The sequence below is a fragment of the Lontra canadensis genome, unplaced genomic scaffold (assembly GCF_010015895.1).
Source record: "Lontra canadensis isolate GAN:19392208 unplaced genomic scaffold, GSC_riverotter_1.0 scaffold38, whole genome shotgun sequence".
NCBI lineage: Eukaryota > Metazoa > Chordata > Mammalia > Carnivora > Mustelidae > Lontra > Lontra canadensis.
This window is the reverse complement of record NW_022631032.1, coordinates 1,613,089-1,629,434: the sequence shown is the minus strand read 5'-3', so window position 1 is coordinate 1,629,434 and position 16,346 is coordinate 1,613,089. Positions and strand designations below refer to the sequence as shown.

Below are 16,346 nucleotides of genomic sequence, written 5' to 3'. Positions count from 1 at the left end.
TCATTAATAAAAATCAGTAAAAAAAATAAAAGACTAGTAATTAGTAAAAATCAAAAAAGGAAAGTTCAAATTGTGTCTGGTTAAAATCTCCCTGGATAGGATAAGATGAATTGAATGTGGAGTCTTGCGTCATAGCCTGGGTTCAGCTTCGCAGTGATTTTACAGACTTTTGAGCAAGGCCATTAGTAAGCTTTGAGAAATGGAACTTAATAATTCCTCTAGTAACTTCTTGAAAATGAGGCATTTGTGAGTCTGTGCATGTTTGAAGATGTCTTTATCCTCACATTTGTTTGATGGTTTGATTGGGTTGGAGTTTCTAGATTGGAAATAATAATTCTTAAGAATTTAACAACATTGTTTAGTTTTATCATTGCTGTTGGAGTCTTTCTTACTACTGACCTTTTTTTGTATTGCTCCTCTCCAATTTTCCTGTTTTCTTTTTCTGGAATTTCTGGACTGATTTTATGATTTTTAAATTTTTTATGTGTTTTTGCTCTGCTTTCTCTGAGATTTTCTCAGTTAATCTCCCAAACCTTCTATTGAGTACTTTAGTTTTGTTAACACATATTAAATTTCCAGGAGTTTCTTTTTGTTTGCTGAATGTTTATACATGTAAACCTGTTCTTTCTTCATGGATACAGCGTTAGAGCTGTGGTTTTTAAACTTGGCTGCATGTGACGATAACACAGGGATTAAAAAAAAAATCCTAATACATACATAGGTCCTACCCTAGAGTAATTAAATGGAGTTGGGATCCAGGAAAATATATATATATATATTTTAATATTTTATTTATTTATTTGACAGAGAGAGATCACAAGTAGGCAGAGAGGCAGAGAGAGAGGGGAAGCAGGCTCCCTGCTGAGCAGAGAGCGCAATGTGGAGCTTGATCCCAGGACGCTGGATCATGACCCGAGCCGAAGGCAGAGGCTTAACCCATTGAGCCACCTAGGCATCCCTCAGGAATCAATATTTGAAAAGCTTCCTGGGTGATTTCCATATACAGGCAATGTTGAGAATTGTTGAGTCAAGAGGTTTTTCTTGGCTATCTGGTAATCTGTTCTGATTACAAGTTAAGGACTAAAAGCCTGTTTGGACACTCTCAAGAACATAGTTAGGACTTTGTTGACTATGTGCCTCTCTGAAGTGTGGATGATTTGTTGAGGAACAACAAGAGAGTTAGGTTCTTTGGAATCTTTTTAGCTGGTATGATTTCCAGAGAAGTCTCGACATCAGTCTCCTGCAGAGGGGTAAGGGTCTGCTGGGAACTAGTTGCCAGGGATCTCAGTATTCAGTGTGTATATGTTCATTTAATCTACTGCCTTCCACTTTCAGGTAAATCCTATCCACAGACCCTGTTTTACTTCCTCAGAGTATAAAATAAAATTCTAGTTATTTGTGTTTATGTGTGGAAGCAGTCCCAAAATGGCATGGAATTGGGGAAGGCACTTTGGGATCTACCTGTTCTTTCCACAGTCATTTCTCCCACTTTGGTTCCCACTTCTACGGTTAACTGGTATAAATCCTTGAGCCCTTTGAGTATCATGTAATGTAAATTCATGAACTCCGATTTTTACTTACTTCCATAGTAAGATTTGGCCTTGGTATACTTAGTTATTATTCATCGAACCATCTTCCAGCTTTCAAAATTTTGTTGCTGTTATTTGCTTTTCTGTTTTCCCTATTTTTGTGAGTAAATGCCTTAAAAAAAAAAAAACTAAAAAATCCCCACAAGAGCTTTCTAAGTAGATTATAGTCATCATCTCATTTCATGCCTAATAGTAATTTTTTAATATCATCTATTACCCTGTCTATATTCAGGAGTCCCCAGTTGTCCTAAAAATGTCTTCTGCCACCTATTTATAAAGTAGCATCTTGTGTATGACTGGGCATTGCATCTGCTTGTTATGTCTCTCAGTCTTTCAGTCTAGAGCAAGGCCTTCTTTTAATGACAGTGACTTACTGAAGAGATAAAGTTAGTTATCCTATAGAATTTCAACTGATACAATTCCATCGTAGGTGGTATGTATACTTCACGTTGCAACAGGAGACACTGAGTACTTGGTTATCCAGTCATTCATTGCTAATGCTGTAAGGCTTCTGTGTGAAGATAAGGTAGCCACATTGGATTAGAAAGATGACAATATGATTCCTCCACTGTAAAGTTACATTTTCTCCCATTTTCCCAGTCTACTTTGTTACTTTGTATAGTAACTCTATTTTGTGTTATTTTGATCCCGTAAGATCTAATCCCCCTCCAACCATTCATCTAATGGTTTTACAGATGAATTTGTGATTTCATTAGGAATTGCGAAATGCTGGTTCTCTAATTCTGTCATCCCATCTATATTGATTAACTTGAATCCTACATTAATATAGCTTTTGTTTATCAGCTGGAGCTAGTTAGTGTAATAAAGTGCTTGATTTTTTTCTTTTAATTACCACATTTGGTTACCTTATTAGCTACCTCAAGGAGGACAGATATCTAATTTTTTGGTTATTGTTATAAACTCATGGATTTTTGTAGGTACAATAGGTCCCAATTAATTACCGTAATTACTCATTTTTACAAAATTATTTGAGTATGGTTGACACACAGTGTTGTATTAGTTTAGGTATAGAACACAGTGATTCAACAACTCTATCCATTACCCTGTGCTCACCATATTCACCATACAGTGTTACTACAATACCATTAACTCTATTATCTGTGCTATACCTTTTATCTCTGTGATTTACTCATTCCATAACTGGAAGCCTTTATCTACCACTCCCTTTCCCATTTTGCCCATTTCCCCGACTCACTCCTCTCTGGCATCCATTAGTTTGTTCTCTATAGGTCTATTTCTGCTTTTTGTTTGTATTTTTATTAATTTATTTTGTTTCTTAGATTCTACATATATGTGAAATCATACAGTATTTGTCTTTCTTCGTCTGATTTATTTCACCCTAGTATAATACCCTTTGGGTTCATCCATGCTGTTACAAATGGTATGATCTCATCCCTTTTTGTGGCCTCATAATATTCCTCTGTGTGTGTGTGTGTGTGTGTGTGTGTGTGTGTGTGTGTACACATACATATCTTCTTTATCCATTCATCTATTGATAGATCCTTGGATTGCTTCCATATCTTGGCTGTTGTAAATAATACTTTAGTAAACAGGGCTGCATATATCTTCTTGAATTAACGTTTTTATTTCTTTGGGGTAAATAGCCAGTAGTGGAATTATTAGGTCATGTAGTATTTCTTTCTTTTTTTTTTTTTTAAGATTTTATTTATTTATTTGACAGAGAGATCACAAGTAGACAGAGAGGCAGGCAGAGAGAGAGAGAGAGAGAAGCAGGCTCCCTGCTGAGCAGAGAGCCTGATGCGGGACTCGATCCCAGGACCCTGAGATCATGACCTGAGCTGAAGGCAGCGGCTTAACCCACTGAGCCACCCAGGCGCCCCAGGTCATGTAGTATTTCTATTTTTAATTTTTTGAGGAACCTCCATACTGTTTTTCAGAGTGGCTACACCAGTTTACATTCCCACCAACCATATACAAGCAGTCTTTTTTCTCCACATCCTTACCAACACTTGTTATTTCTTGTCTTTTTTATTTTAGCCATTCTGACAGGTGTAAGGTGATACCTCATTGTGGTTTTGATTTTCACTTCCCTGATGAGGCATCCGTATTGGTAAGGAAAAAGTTAAACTGTTACTCTTTGCAGATGATGTGATACTATACATAGAAAGCCCTAAAGATGTCACCAAAAAACTACTAGAAGTAATAGATGAATTTAGTAAAATTGGAGGATAAAAAGTACCCAGAAATTAGTTGTGTTTCTATACACTAACAATGAAGTAGCAGAAAGAAATTGAGAAAACAATTCCATTTACAATTGTACCAAAAGGAATAAAATATTCAGGAATAAACTTAATCAAGAAGGCCCTATACTCTGAAAGCTATAAAATACTGATGAAAGAAATTGAAGAGAAGTCAGATAAATGGAAAGCTATTTCATGCTCATGGATTAGAAGAATTAATATTGTTAAAATGTTCATAATACCCAAAGCAATCTACAAATTTAGTACAATCCCTGTCAAAATGTCAACAGCATTTTTCATGGAACTAGAACAAATAGTGCTAAAATTTGTATGGAACCATAAAAGATCCTGAATAGCCAAAGCAATCTTGTGAAAGAAGAACAAAGCTGCAGGTATCACAATTCCACATTTGAAGATACACTACAAAGCTGAATGGTACTGGCACAAAAATAGACACATCAATGGAACAGAATATAGAGCCCCAGAGATAAATCTACACTTCTGTGGCCAGTTAATCTATGACAAAGGAGGCAAACATATACAATGGGGAAAAGGCAGTCTCTTCAATAAATGGTATTGGGAAAACTGGACAGCACGTGCAAAGAGAAAGAAACTGGACCACTTTCTAACACCACACACATAAACAAACTCAAAATGGATTAAAGATCTAAATGTAATACCTGAAATCATTAAACTCCTAAGAGAACATAAGCAACAATATCTTTGACATTGGCCACAGTAACATTTTTCTAGATATATCTCCTAAGGCAAGGAGAAGAAAAGCAGTAACTACTGGGAATACATCAAAATGAAAAGCCTTTGCACAGTGAAGGAAATCATCAATAAAATAGAAAAGCAACCTGCTGAATGAGAGAAGCTATTTGTAAAAGATATGTCCAATAAGGGGTGAAGATCTAAAAGATACAAAGAACTTATACAACCCAACACTAAAACCCCCACAAATAATCTGATTAAAAATGGGCAGAGGACCTGAATAGACATTTTTCCAAAGAAGACATACAGATGGCCAACACATACATGAAAAGACGTTCAACATCAGTATTTTTTTTTTTATGTTCAGATTATTTATCACAGCTTTGTCCAATAAAAGCTCAGGATAATGCCTTCTAATAATTTTTTTCTGGTTTTTAACAAGGTTTTGTGAGGGAACAAAATTACGTTTGCATCCAGATCATCTTGATGAAGAAGCTGGTAGCATTGCTGAAATACCGGTTATGAAAAATCATACACTAGAAATAATAGGGATTACAGAAAAAATAGGGATAGGGCTGTCCTGAAAAACCATGTGAGTTTGTAACTAGAATACTTGCAGGAATTTTAGAGTCTCAGTAAAAATACTAGAAGAGTTAAATTAGTAATAAATGAATACTACTGCATAATAGGACTTAACTTTAAAAATTGATGAAGATAGCATAATGGAAGGGTTTGGAAGGGTTGAGGCTACTCAGTTATGGTGACAAAGGCAAAACACGTAAAGATCAGAGAGAATGAATGCAGCACACACTTTTGAGTCCAAGCACATAGCCAAAATGAGCCAAAAAGAATGGAAGGAATGAGTGTCATATTTATTCCTTTGTTCCCGGAGGCAGCTAGCCCAGGTTCTGCTGTGTAGTAGTATACTTTGCTTTCAGCTTCTTTAATTTGGTGCAAAAACATTAGTTTCTATAAACTGGGAATGACCCAACAAGATTTCTGTATTATATTGACATCTTTTTCCTATCTGATAATTGCTTATGAGGTAATTCACATTATTGAACATACTCTAGTAAAACAGTTTTTAAAAATTTTGAATCGTATCAAATTTACAGACAAGTTCCAAGTATTGTACAAATAACTGCCCCCGCCACCACAAACTGTTTCAGGGTAAGTTTCTAGCATAATGCCCGACTTGTTTAAGTGTTACTTACCACACTCTAGGACATTTCTCTCATAAAACCACAGTGCTGCCATCATAATCAGGAAATGAGCATTGATACATGGCTACATTTTAGTTCCCAAACATCTTTAAGTTTCACAGTTGTCCCAGTAATATGCTTCAGAGCTGTAAGATCCAGTCGAGAAGCACAGGTAACATTAGATGCCACGGCTCCTTAGTTTCCTTTCCTCAGGAATAGTCTCTCAGTCTTACTTTGACCTTCTTGACCTTGATAGTTTTGAAGCTAATGAGTTATTTTATGGAATGTCCTTCATTGTGAGTTTGATCTTTACTCTCAAGGTTATGCATCTTTGGCAGGTATGTTGTATAAATGATGTTGTGTTCTTCTAAGTGCATACTCAGGCGGCACATAACTTTGATTTGTCTCATTATTGGTGATGTTAACTTTGATTGCTTGATGAAGGTGGTGTTTGCTAGACTTTTGTACTATAATAGTTCCTTTGTAGATAATAAGTATTTTGTAAGAGAGGTACTTTGAGACTATGTGAATATTCTGTTCCTCATCAGGCTTTAAATGTTATTTAATTATGTCAGTATAGACCACTGTTTTATTCAATGTGTTATAATCCATTACTATCATTGTTTTGCTGTTCAAATTGACCCAGGTTTGGGCGCCTGGGTGGCTTAGTCAGTTAAGCATCTGCCTCTGGCTCAGGTCATGATCCCAGGATCCCAGGGTCCTGGGATCGAGTGCCACATTGGGCTTCTCCCTCTCCCTCTGTCTCCCCCCAACCCCCACCATGCTTGTGTGCTCCCTCTCTCTCAAATAAATAAATTCTTTAAAAAAATTGACCCAAGTGTGTCCAGTGGAACCCCGGCTTCTGTATCCTTTTGACATGTTCCCATCAATCTGAGTTCCTCCTTACTTTCTAGCATGATGAGATATTCTGGGTTCATCTTGCACTTTCTCTGCATCAGTGCTAAGATCAGCAGTTTTTCCAAAGAGCCCTAGTTCCTTTTGCTGGTGAATGGCTTTTAGAAACCAATGAAGGAATATATGTATGCATTTACACATAGACATGTTTACATATGTTTATCTTTATGTTTATATTGAAAACCATTAGTGTGTCTCTTGTATCTCCAGTTATAAGCACACACAACAGGGTTTTGTTTTAATTCTCTCCCTTTCCATATAAATAAATGGCTCCCTTTTATTTTTATCATGTTTACTTATATGCTCAGTCCCCCTGTATGTAACGAACATCCTTTTTTCCTGCCTACTGCCCCTACTCGGGCTCTGGCACCTCACACTAGTGCTTTCTTCTCCTTCCTTAGTCTCTCACTTGTCTTGCTGGAAATATAATTATATAATTGATTTATTATTTAGTAAAGCCATACCATTTCTAGTTATTCACTGCAGTAATCAAAACAATTTGCTTGCAGTTCATTGAATACTTCGGAAAAACTTGGTATCAAATAATAATATTAATTTTATTCTTGAGTCTTAATAGTTTAAATGTCTTAATAAACATTTATGAAATGTTTATTTCATCTGTCTTGATATTGCTTGTTAAATAAGTGTTTCCCTTTCTCTCCACCCTCATATCTTATACATGTGTTCATTATGCATTTATTATATGTAAACATGTTTGTATTAAATATAAATTAAATGTAAATATATATTTATGTACATAAATATAGATATCATTTCCAACATTTATGTTTCTTCTGACAAGACTAAATGCCAGTTGATGGAGGAATCTATACCTTTTTATCCTTATTTGTAATGCCTACAACAGTGCCTGGCTTAGGCCCATCATAAGCCTTCAGTTTATTGATTGGAAGCTTTTGTTTGGAGCAGGTAATGTGTAGCATAGTATTGCAGTCTTTTTTTTTTTTTCTTTTAAACAAATAATTCTTTATTCTTTTAGAAGCTGGATAAGAAATCATCTCCATCCACAGGAAGCCTAGATTCTGGAAATGAGTCAAAAGATAAATTATTGAAAGGAGAAAGTGCACTGCAGCGAGTCCAGTGTATTCCTGGCAATGCCAGCTGTTGTGACTGTGGTCTGGCAGATCCACGGTGGGCCAGCATCAACCTGGGCATCACCCTGTGTATCGAGTGTTCTGGGATTCACCGGTAGGTAGGCCTGTATAGGGTGACAGACTTGGGATAAATACACATAGTAAATTATCATGTCCCATTGGTTACAGGAACTTTTCCACTTGCCTTAATGTGACTGCCATTTGTATCTTCATAACTTTTGTACAGTGAATAAAATTCTGCTTTGTGGAATGCCTTAGAGGACTTTGTTTTACTATTTATTATTAGTCAGAAGAGCCCTCCTTATTTCCATACACACTGAGGGCTGTGTTAGCAACTATGTTCCATTAAAAGAGAAATAATTAGAATAATATGCAAATAGAGACTTGATAGCTTTATATATTAATACAGTCTTTTTTCCCTCTAGGAGTCTTGGAGTTCATTTTTCAAAAGTACGATCTTTAACTTTAGACACATGGGAGCCTGAGCTTTTAAAGGTAATATACATACTTGTTTAAAAATAGTTCAGATTTCCACATAAACGATCAGGATTTTAGAATCTTGATTTATAAAATGTATGAGTGTCTCAATGCTAACAATAAACTAAATTTATTGGAACACATCTGAGGCTATTTGGTAAATCTGGTGTTTTCATTATTGGGTTTTTAAATTGCTAAGTTTATGTAGCACTTTTAATTGCAAGTCACTTCACCTTTTAAGGAAAACTGTTTTCCTACATTTTTATGTTTTCTCAAAAAAACCTTCAATTCTGTGTCTTAATTTTTATCTTTTATTTGTTAAAAGTATAACAGAGATATGAGTGTGCTCCAGAGTGGATTGGTATAGCATGTTGTTATCATTGGGCCCTTTTAGCATAGGACCATTTGCAGATTTAGATTTCTGAAGGTAGTAGGCATCAAACTAAGACATCCTTTCATCTTGTGTAAGGATGAAGCTTTGTGCACAAATTCATATCTATGAAAATATCATAAATCATTTAGACCACAGTTAGGTTTCTGATAAATAAAACTCATATTGTTTAATAATATATTCTTTTTAATTCCCACCATTTAGTTTACCATATTATAAAAATATATATATATTAGTTTAAAGATTATAATATACTCTGCATTTATTTCTGTGTGAAATTGTGTTCTTAATGTACTTATATTTTTATTTCAATCCATAGATAAACTGGTAATCCTCTCAATTATGTAAAGTAAAACATTTGCTTTGTGGAATTACTGTGTAAACATCTGGATGAAAATGATAAATTGGCTCCTACGGTAGAGCCCTATTAAGATAGTTTCTATGAACTGTTATGAATTCAAAAGAAGAAAGTGGGGGATGAGAGGTAGAAACCTAATTTTTTGGCATCAGTTTTATAGCTATAAACTTAATAGATTCAATTTTTAAAATTTGGTTGAAACACAGTCTGGTACATTATATATAACCACAAGTTTTAAAGTATTTTGAAATTCTTATATGTAAGGAGAAAGTAGTTTATTTGTATTTTAAAACTTAACCTGTTTGGCCTTTTTTCATTTGATTTACCAAGCATTGTGAATAATATGCAGCATTGTACTAGCCATAGTTGAGGGAAGGTGAGTCAGGAGAAACCCTTTCTTGTAAGAGTGGTGGTCTTCCAGGGGGAGAAATTCTGTTAATGGCAAAATGAGGATATTGCTCTTAGTCCTTGTCTTAATTTGTTTTAACTTTAAATGTCTTTGTGGGATGATGCTCACATTGGCGGGATATGCAAAAGGAATGAGTTAATTGTACTTGTTTTAAGGACTTTTATAGTATTTTTAGGAATTTGTAGCTTATTTTTCTATTTTCCTGCCAAAACAGCTTATGTGTGAGTTGGGAAATGATGTTATAAATCGAGTTTATGAAGCTAAAGTGGAAAAAATGGGAATAAAGAAACCACAACCGGGGCAAAGGTACTATTTCAGTTGTCTCCATGCTTTTTTTTTTCATAAGCAGGAATATAACTATGATTTTATTTCACTATAATTGATATGTAATATTGAGACAGACTGTTTAGAAGAGACTGTTAAAATATGGCTTTCTCTTTCTTGGGTACATCTTAGATAATTATTTTTTATTGATTAGATAATCAACTGTGGGCTTCAGATGAGAATTTTAAATATTGAAAGTCTCTACATAGAATATAAAAGCCCTTAGCAGTTAAAGTATATCAATTCTGTTATTGGCCTTTATAAAGAGAAATCTGTTTATTAATGTTTCTCAGGATCAACTTTCTATTATCAACAATGAATGAATAGTTTCACATTGTTTGACTTTGTTCAATAAATATCTGTTAAGGGGTGCCTGGGTGGCTTAGTCGGTTGAGTGTCCAACTCTTGATTTCAGCTCAGGTCGTGGTCTCGGGGGTCAGGGATCTAGCCCTGCTTATGGCTCTGCACTGGTCATGGAGTTTGCTTAAGATTCTCTTCCTCTTACTTGGCCCCCCTCCCCACCAAGGTCATGCTCTCTCTCTCTCATTAAAAAAAAATAATATATGTATCTAGATCTATATATGTATATATCTATTAATCATATACTCGGTACATGGCGTTATGATGTTAAATAATTAAAGGTGAAAGGGTAACTTCGGGTAGGGGGGAATGCTTAATTGTGTGTTTGAAATTAATACTTCCAATTCTATATGTTGAGGCTCATAGAATGAAGTGGCTAGGAGTGCCCTCAAGGTACATAATTTGTTTTTATTGTTGATGTTGCTTTTAGTCTTTATGATTCTTTATTTTTAACCTTAAATTTTTTTTTGCCATAATCCTATGTGCCATAATCCTATTTAAAGATTTATTCATTTGAGAGAGAGCGCATGCACAAGCAGGGAAGAAGGGCAGAGGGAGAGGGAAAAGCAGGCTCCCTGCTGAACAGGAAGCCTGACACTGGCCTGAATCTCAGAACCCCAGGATCATGACCTGAGCCAAAGGCAGATGTTTAACTGACTGAGCCACCCAGGTGCCCCTGTGTATAATCAATATTATTTTAAAGTTATTGCTGTCTGAACTGTTATCACTTAAGTGAGATTATTTGCTAACGCATGGCCAAATTATCTCAGACCTTGAAATATTTTTTGATTTTAACCAAAGATTTAACTATTTTGAAAGGATATGAATAGGAAAAAGTATAGAATAGACTTGGCATTTTCTGATTGTATCAGAAAAGTTTAAAATGTGAAATTTTTTCTTTCCCTTTAATTAGAACTGCTATATTGCTTTAAAGTAGTTGTCTTAGGGAAAATTATGACTGACAATAGTGATAGTAGATCTGTTGATGTTGTCTATTGAAGTAAAATGAAATTAAAGTTAATTTCTATAAATTTTTATAGTTTTCTTGGTAATGTTTTCCATTTTGTAATAAACACAAGGGAATATGTGTGGAAATGAATGAGCCCAGAAATTAAGAGAGTAAGAGAGTGCAATGTTAATACTTGTGATTTTTCAATTAGTTTATTACTTGTATTTTATTTGAACATGAGATCCTAGTTTATTAAATATTTAGAAGGGAAATATGTTGCATAATATCACAAATTTAGTTTTAACCGGTAATACATTTAGTGACTTTTTGGGAAATATTTGGTATGTAATGGCTTCTTTTCAGTGTTAGCCATACTAAGAGATGAAGCAGAACATCATGACATTTTTATATATACCAGACAGGAGAAAGAGGCATATATCAAAGCAAAATACGTGGAGAGGAAATTTGTGGATAAATATTCTATGTCATCATCACCTCCTGAGCAGGAAAAAAAGACTGTCTCCAAAAGTTCTGAAGAGAAGAGGCTGAGCATTTCTAAACTTGGGCCCAGTGACCAAGTCAGAGTACCTCCCCAAAGTTCAGGTATTATAGCTTACCTGTTATGAGTAGAAATATTTTCTGAAACTGAAGTCGCTTTCTTAATTTCTGAATTAGTAGCCATTGTAGATTATTTGAATGCCAAAAACTTGTTTCCTTCTACATAGTCTAAGGAAAAATTGTATTTCTATCGCTTTAAAACAGTTAAAATTAAATAACATCTGGTAATTCACATTTTTAGGTAATGTGTATATTCTAAGGAATAAAACTGCTTAAAAGGCAAGGGGAGATGGGGATTATAAATCTATCATGGCAACAAGCCCTAAATATCTGATTAACCACCTAATCTCCTTCCTATTTTTTCCTCCTAAATCTTTCCCAGTAACGTTTTTTCCTGCCCTTTTCCCTTCTTATGGCCTGCTTTGTGCTTTGCTAACTTGCATGTCCCCAGTGGTTGCTGTAAATAGCGACGAGGCCAGGCGGGAGTCTCTGTTCTGTCCTGATGAGCTAGATTCACTCTTCTCCTACTTTGATACTTCTTCAAAACTGCGTAGTAGTAAGTACTACTCTTGTGGAGCATTCCAAGTCTGTGCCAGTGGTCATTGTGCGGTGTGGCCATTTCTCTGGATGTTACCCATTGTCTCAGAATTACATATTACTTGCGTCATACAATAAATTAAGCTCTTCCCCATGCCTGTCATATTATGGGGTAATGCGATGTGTTGCGACTCTGAAGAGTTTATTTTCAGGCTTTGTGATTGATTCATATTTTGATAAGCTAAATGTTCAAAAGGGTTAAAATTGTGTTAAATGTGATGGTGGTTAAGTTCATGTTGACGTATCAGAGCTCATTTTAAAACCTTGTTGTTTGTGGTAGATTGTTTTCTGAATGGCTTGAACTTTAATCACTAGCTGATTTTTCTTTAAAACAGTCAAAAGTAATGATAGTGGAATCCAGCAGAGCTCTGATGATGGAAGAGAATCTTTACCCTCCACAGTGTCTGCCAATAGTTTATATGAGACTGGTGAGTTTTGGTGAAATTCAATGTCAGTTGGTATTGCTTGCTGAAAAATGCATGAGTTTTGTGTTTAGTCTTGATTAAATAATTTCTAAAGAAAGTGGTTAGCCTTTTAGAAAGTGTTGTTAAATGAGAAAGCAGCTATTTCTTTTCATATTTGGAAGTTCTCTTCTAGGTGTATATTCTTCTAAGCCTCATTGTACATCCTAAAAATGCTTAGTCAGTCACTAAGGATACTTTTTAATCCACATGAACTATGTCTTATTACTGTTTATCTTTTTTATGGCTGTTTTATTGGGAGAAAGAGATTAGCAACTGTCTCTGCATTATATTTTTCTCTGACCTGTGCTTTCTTCCTATATTCTCTCCTTCTTGATTTCCATGATTTTGATCTTGCAGAATACCCAGGGTAGTAAGCATTTTTTTGAATTACTTGAATTGCTTGTACTGTAAATTGTGGTGGTGCTGGATCATCCTAGGAATAAAGTAAGGCTTGGTCTAGTAGTAAAATTCTTTAGGAATTTTTTTACGAGCTCTTGTGAGTCCATAAATCCAGTCATATAGGAATATACCTAATTTTAATCTAGTACAGAGTAATTAACCTCCCATTGAATCCTGGCAGGACCACAAATGTCTAGCATACCTGTCGACATCTTTATAAGAGAAGATGTTTGACTGTTTGAGGAGTGAGGAGTCTGTTGGAAATAACATAGTTTTGTGAAACTCTCCCATTCACTCGTTTTGTTGAATTAGTGGTTTCTTTTTCTTTTTCTTTTTCTTTTTTTTTTTTTTTAAAGATTTTATTTATTTATTTATTTGACAGATCACAAGTAGGCAGAGAGAGAGGAGGAAGCAGGCTCCCTGGCAAGCGGAGAGCCCAATGTGGGGCTCGATCCCAGGACTCTGGGATCACGACCTGAGCTGAAGGCAGAGGCTTTAACCCACTGAGCCACCCAGGCGCCCTGAATTAGTGGTTTCTTTTACATCTTTTACATTGTGGCACGTTGTTAAGAGTTCATTTTTATTTTTTAAATTGTGATAAGATATACATAACATAAAATTTACCATCTTCTTTTTTTTTTTTTTAAGATTTTATTTATTTATTTGACAGACAGAGATCACAAGTAGGCAGAGAGAGGAGGAAGCAGGCTCCCTGCTGAGCAGAGAGCCAGATGCAGGCTCGATGTGCGGCTCGATGTGGGGCTCGATGTGGGGCTCGATGTGGGGCTCAATGTGGGGCTCGATGCGGGGCTCGATCCCAGGACCCTGAGATCATGACCTGAGCCGAAGGCAGAGGCTTAACCCACTGAGCCACCCAGGCACCCCAGAATTTACCATCTTCAAATGGAGAGTTGTGTGCCATTGACTCTCGTGCTGCTGTCACCACGATCCAGCCACAGAGCTCTCTTCCTCTTACCAACTGAAACCCTGTACTTCAGAAATGAGAAATCATTCTCGCCCGCCCTGCTCATTTTTATTGATGTATTTGTGTTTGCTTTTCAGAGGGAGAAAGGCAAGATTCTTCTGTGTTTCTCGACTCTAAACATTTTAACCCCGGACTCCAGCTTTATAGGGCTTCATATGAAAAAAATCTTCCTAAAATGGCTGAGGCTCTGGCTCATGGTGCAGATGTGAACTGGGCTAATTCAGAGGAAAATAAAGCAACACCACTTATTCAGGCCGTATTAGGGGTATGAATTAATGCATTGTAAAAACATAAAAAATTATAATTCATTGTGAACATAGCCTTAACATTATTCTTTGCTTTAAGAGATGGGTTGGAAAGTAGAAGGAAAAGCTGGTAGTGATTTCTGAGCATCACTTTGGTTATGTAAATTCATTTTTTTCTCAATGGAAGAGAATTCTGGTGATGAACGTAGCGTCTTTTGCTAGATCACAAACTGCAAGTTGAATTCCTGTTGAAGTCCTTCTTGGGAAGAAAATAATATAATTGATCATTTTTCTGCTTTTACTGGGGAGTATTTTTTCTTTGGGGGAAAAGAACAGAAAGGTTATCAGAGTAAATACCTGTTTTTAATAAAACCTATTATTGTTTGCTTTTTGTACATTGTTATCTTCTGTTTTCCTTCAAGGGTTCTTTGGTGACCTGCGAGTTTCTCCTACAGAATGGTGCTAACGTGAACCAGAGAGATGTGCAGGGGCGGGGCCCACTGCACCATGCCACTGTCTTGGGACACACAGGGTAAACTGTCGTGCTTACATATTTAAGTAGATTTTATTTGAAAAATTATTTTGAATAATATATTGCTTGTTATATATTATATATGTATATATTCATATATAAATATATTTTATAAATAAATATATATAAAATATATTTTGTTTGTTTGCAGGTGAAGGCCATTGGATAGAGTTTATAAAATGATACTTTCCAATGACTTCTGTTGTCATTATGGAATTTCAGATTTTAAAAATCTCATGCAGAAAAAAGCTTCGGTTACTTACTTTTCAGATAAGACAGTTGCAAAGCCTTTTTTGAACTTTACTTGCCATTTATATAGATCAGTTTTAGTATTTAGAACTGTTACTAAAATTATGGTGCTTTTGTCAGCAGCTAAGTCTGTATTTGTATAAATGCATGTTCACATACATTTTGTGCAAAGCACATGCATTTGGGGAGAGTTTTGTAATTTTGTACATTTGAGTTTTCCCACAGGGTAGCTAAAGTCTAATTTTAAAGTAAATTCTTAGTCTGTGCTATTGCCATTGAGGTGTCTGAAGCAATATTTAGATTCATAGAACAATAAAGGCATGAAAATGGATTTTCTAATAGAAGGTACAAATGAAGTAGAAATGTTGGCCTTAAATGAAAAGTTTGTGTCATACGTGATTGTTTTTAAATAAAATATCTTGGGGTCCCTGGGTGGCTCAGGCAGTTGAGCGTCTGCCTTCAGCTTGGGTCATGATCTCGGGTTCCTGGGATCGAGTCCCACATCAGGCTCCCTGCTCAGCGGGAAATCTGCTTCTCCCTCTCCCTGTGTGATATCTCTTGCTCTCACTCTGTCTCTAATAAATAAAAATAAATAAATTAAAAAAATAAAATATCTCAGGTATCCTATTCTTAGTACCCAAAAATCAAGATGCTGTTCTTTTTTGACTTTATTTAAAACATCTATTTTTTTTAAATTTTATTTATTTATTTGAGAGAGAGAGAGAGATCACAAGTAGGCAGGGAGGCAGGCAGAGAGAGATGGGGAAGCAGGCTCCCTGCTGAGCAGAGAGCCAGATGCGGGGCTTGATCATGACCTGGGCCGAAGGCAGAGACTTAACCCACTGAGCCACCCAGGCACCCCAAAACACCTATTTTTTTAAAGCATTTTCTATTTTTATCATAACTTAGCCAGCAGAAACTGAGTTCAATAACTTAATCATAAAAACTTTTGTATACTTAAAAATGTTCGTATTTATTTTTGTATTTTTTTTTTAAAGATTTTATTTATCTATTTGTCAGAGAGAGAGAGAGAGTACACACAAGCAGGCAGAGTGACAGGCAGAGGCAACGAGAGAAGCAGGCTCCCCACTGAGCAAGGAGCCTGATGTGGGACTCGATCCCAGGACCCTGGGATCATGATCTGAGCTGAAGGCAGATGCTTAACCAACTGAGCTACCCAGGTGTCCCTATTTTTGTTTTTTTTTTTTAAGATTTTATTTATTCATTAGAGAGAGAGAAAATGAGAGAGAGAATACAAGCAGGGGGAGTGGGAGAGGGAGAAGCAGGCTTCCCCA

General features: G+C 35.7%; 1 protein-coding gene across 10 annotated transcripts in view; it reads left to right on the top strand.

Moving 5' to 3' along the window:
• ACAP2 (ArfGAP with coiled-coil, ankyrin repeat and PH domains 2) overlaps positions 1-16,346 on the top strand; it is a 151,755-nt gene that overhangs the window by 123,272 nt on the left and 12,137 nt on the right. For 7 of the 10 annotated variants that reach the window (XM_032869293.1, XM_032869294.1, XM_032869296.1 and 4 more), the window contains 8 exons: positions 7,640-7,848; positions 8,180-8,249; positions 9,604-9,695; positions 11,441-11,625; positions 12,032-12,136; positions 12,513-12,605; positions 14,103-14,290; positions 14,693-14,802. In XM_032869293.1, the coding sequence (XP_032725184.1) occupies positions 7,640-7,848; positions 8,180-8,249; positions 9,604-9,695; positions 11,441-11,625; positions 12,032-12,136; positions 12,513-12,605; positions 14,103-14,290; positions 14,693-14,802 (1,052 nt within the window). The remainder of the gene's footprint in view (positions 1-7,639; positions 7,849-8,179; positions 8,250-9,603; positions 9,696-11,440; positions 11,626-12,031; positions 12,137-12,512; positions 12,606-14,102; positions 14,291-14,692; positions 14,803-16,346) is intronic. The other 3 variants (XM_032869302.1, XM_032869300.1, XM_032869299.1) reach the window with 1 other exon arrangement.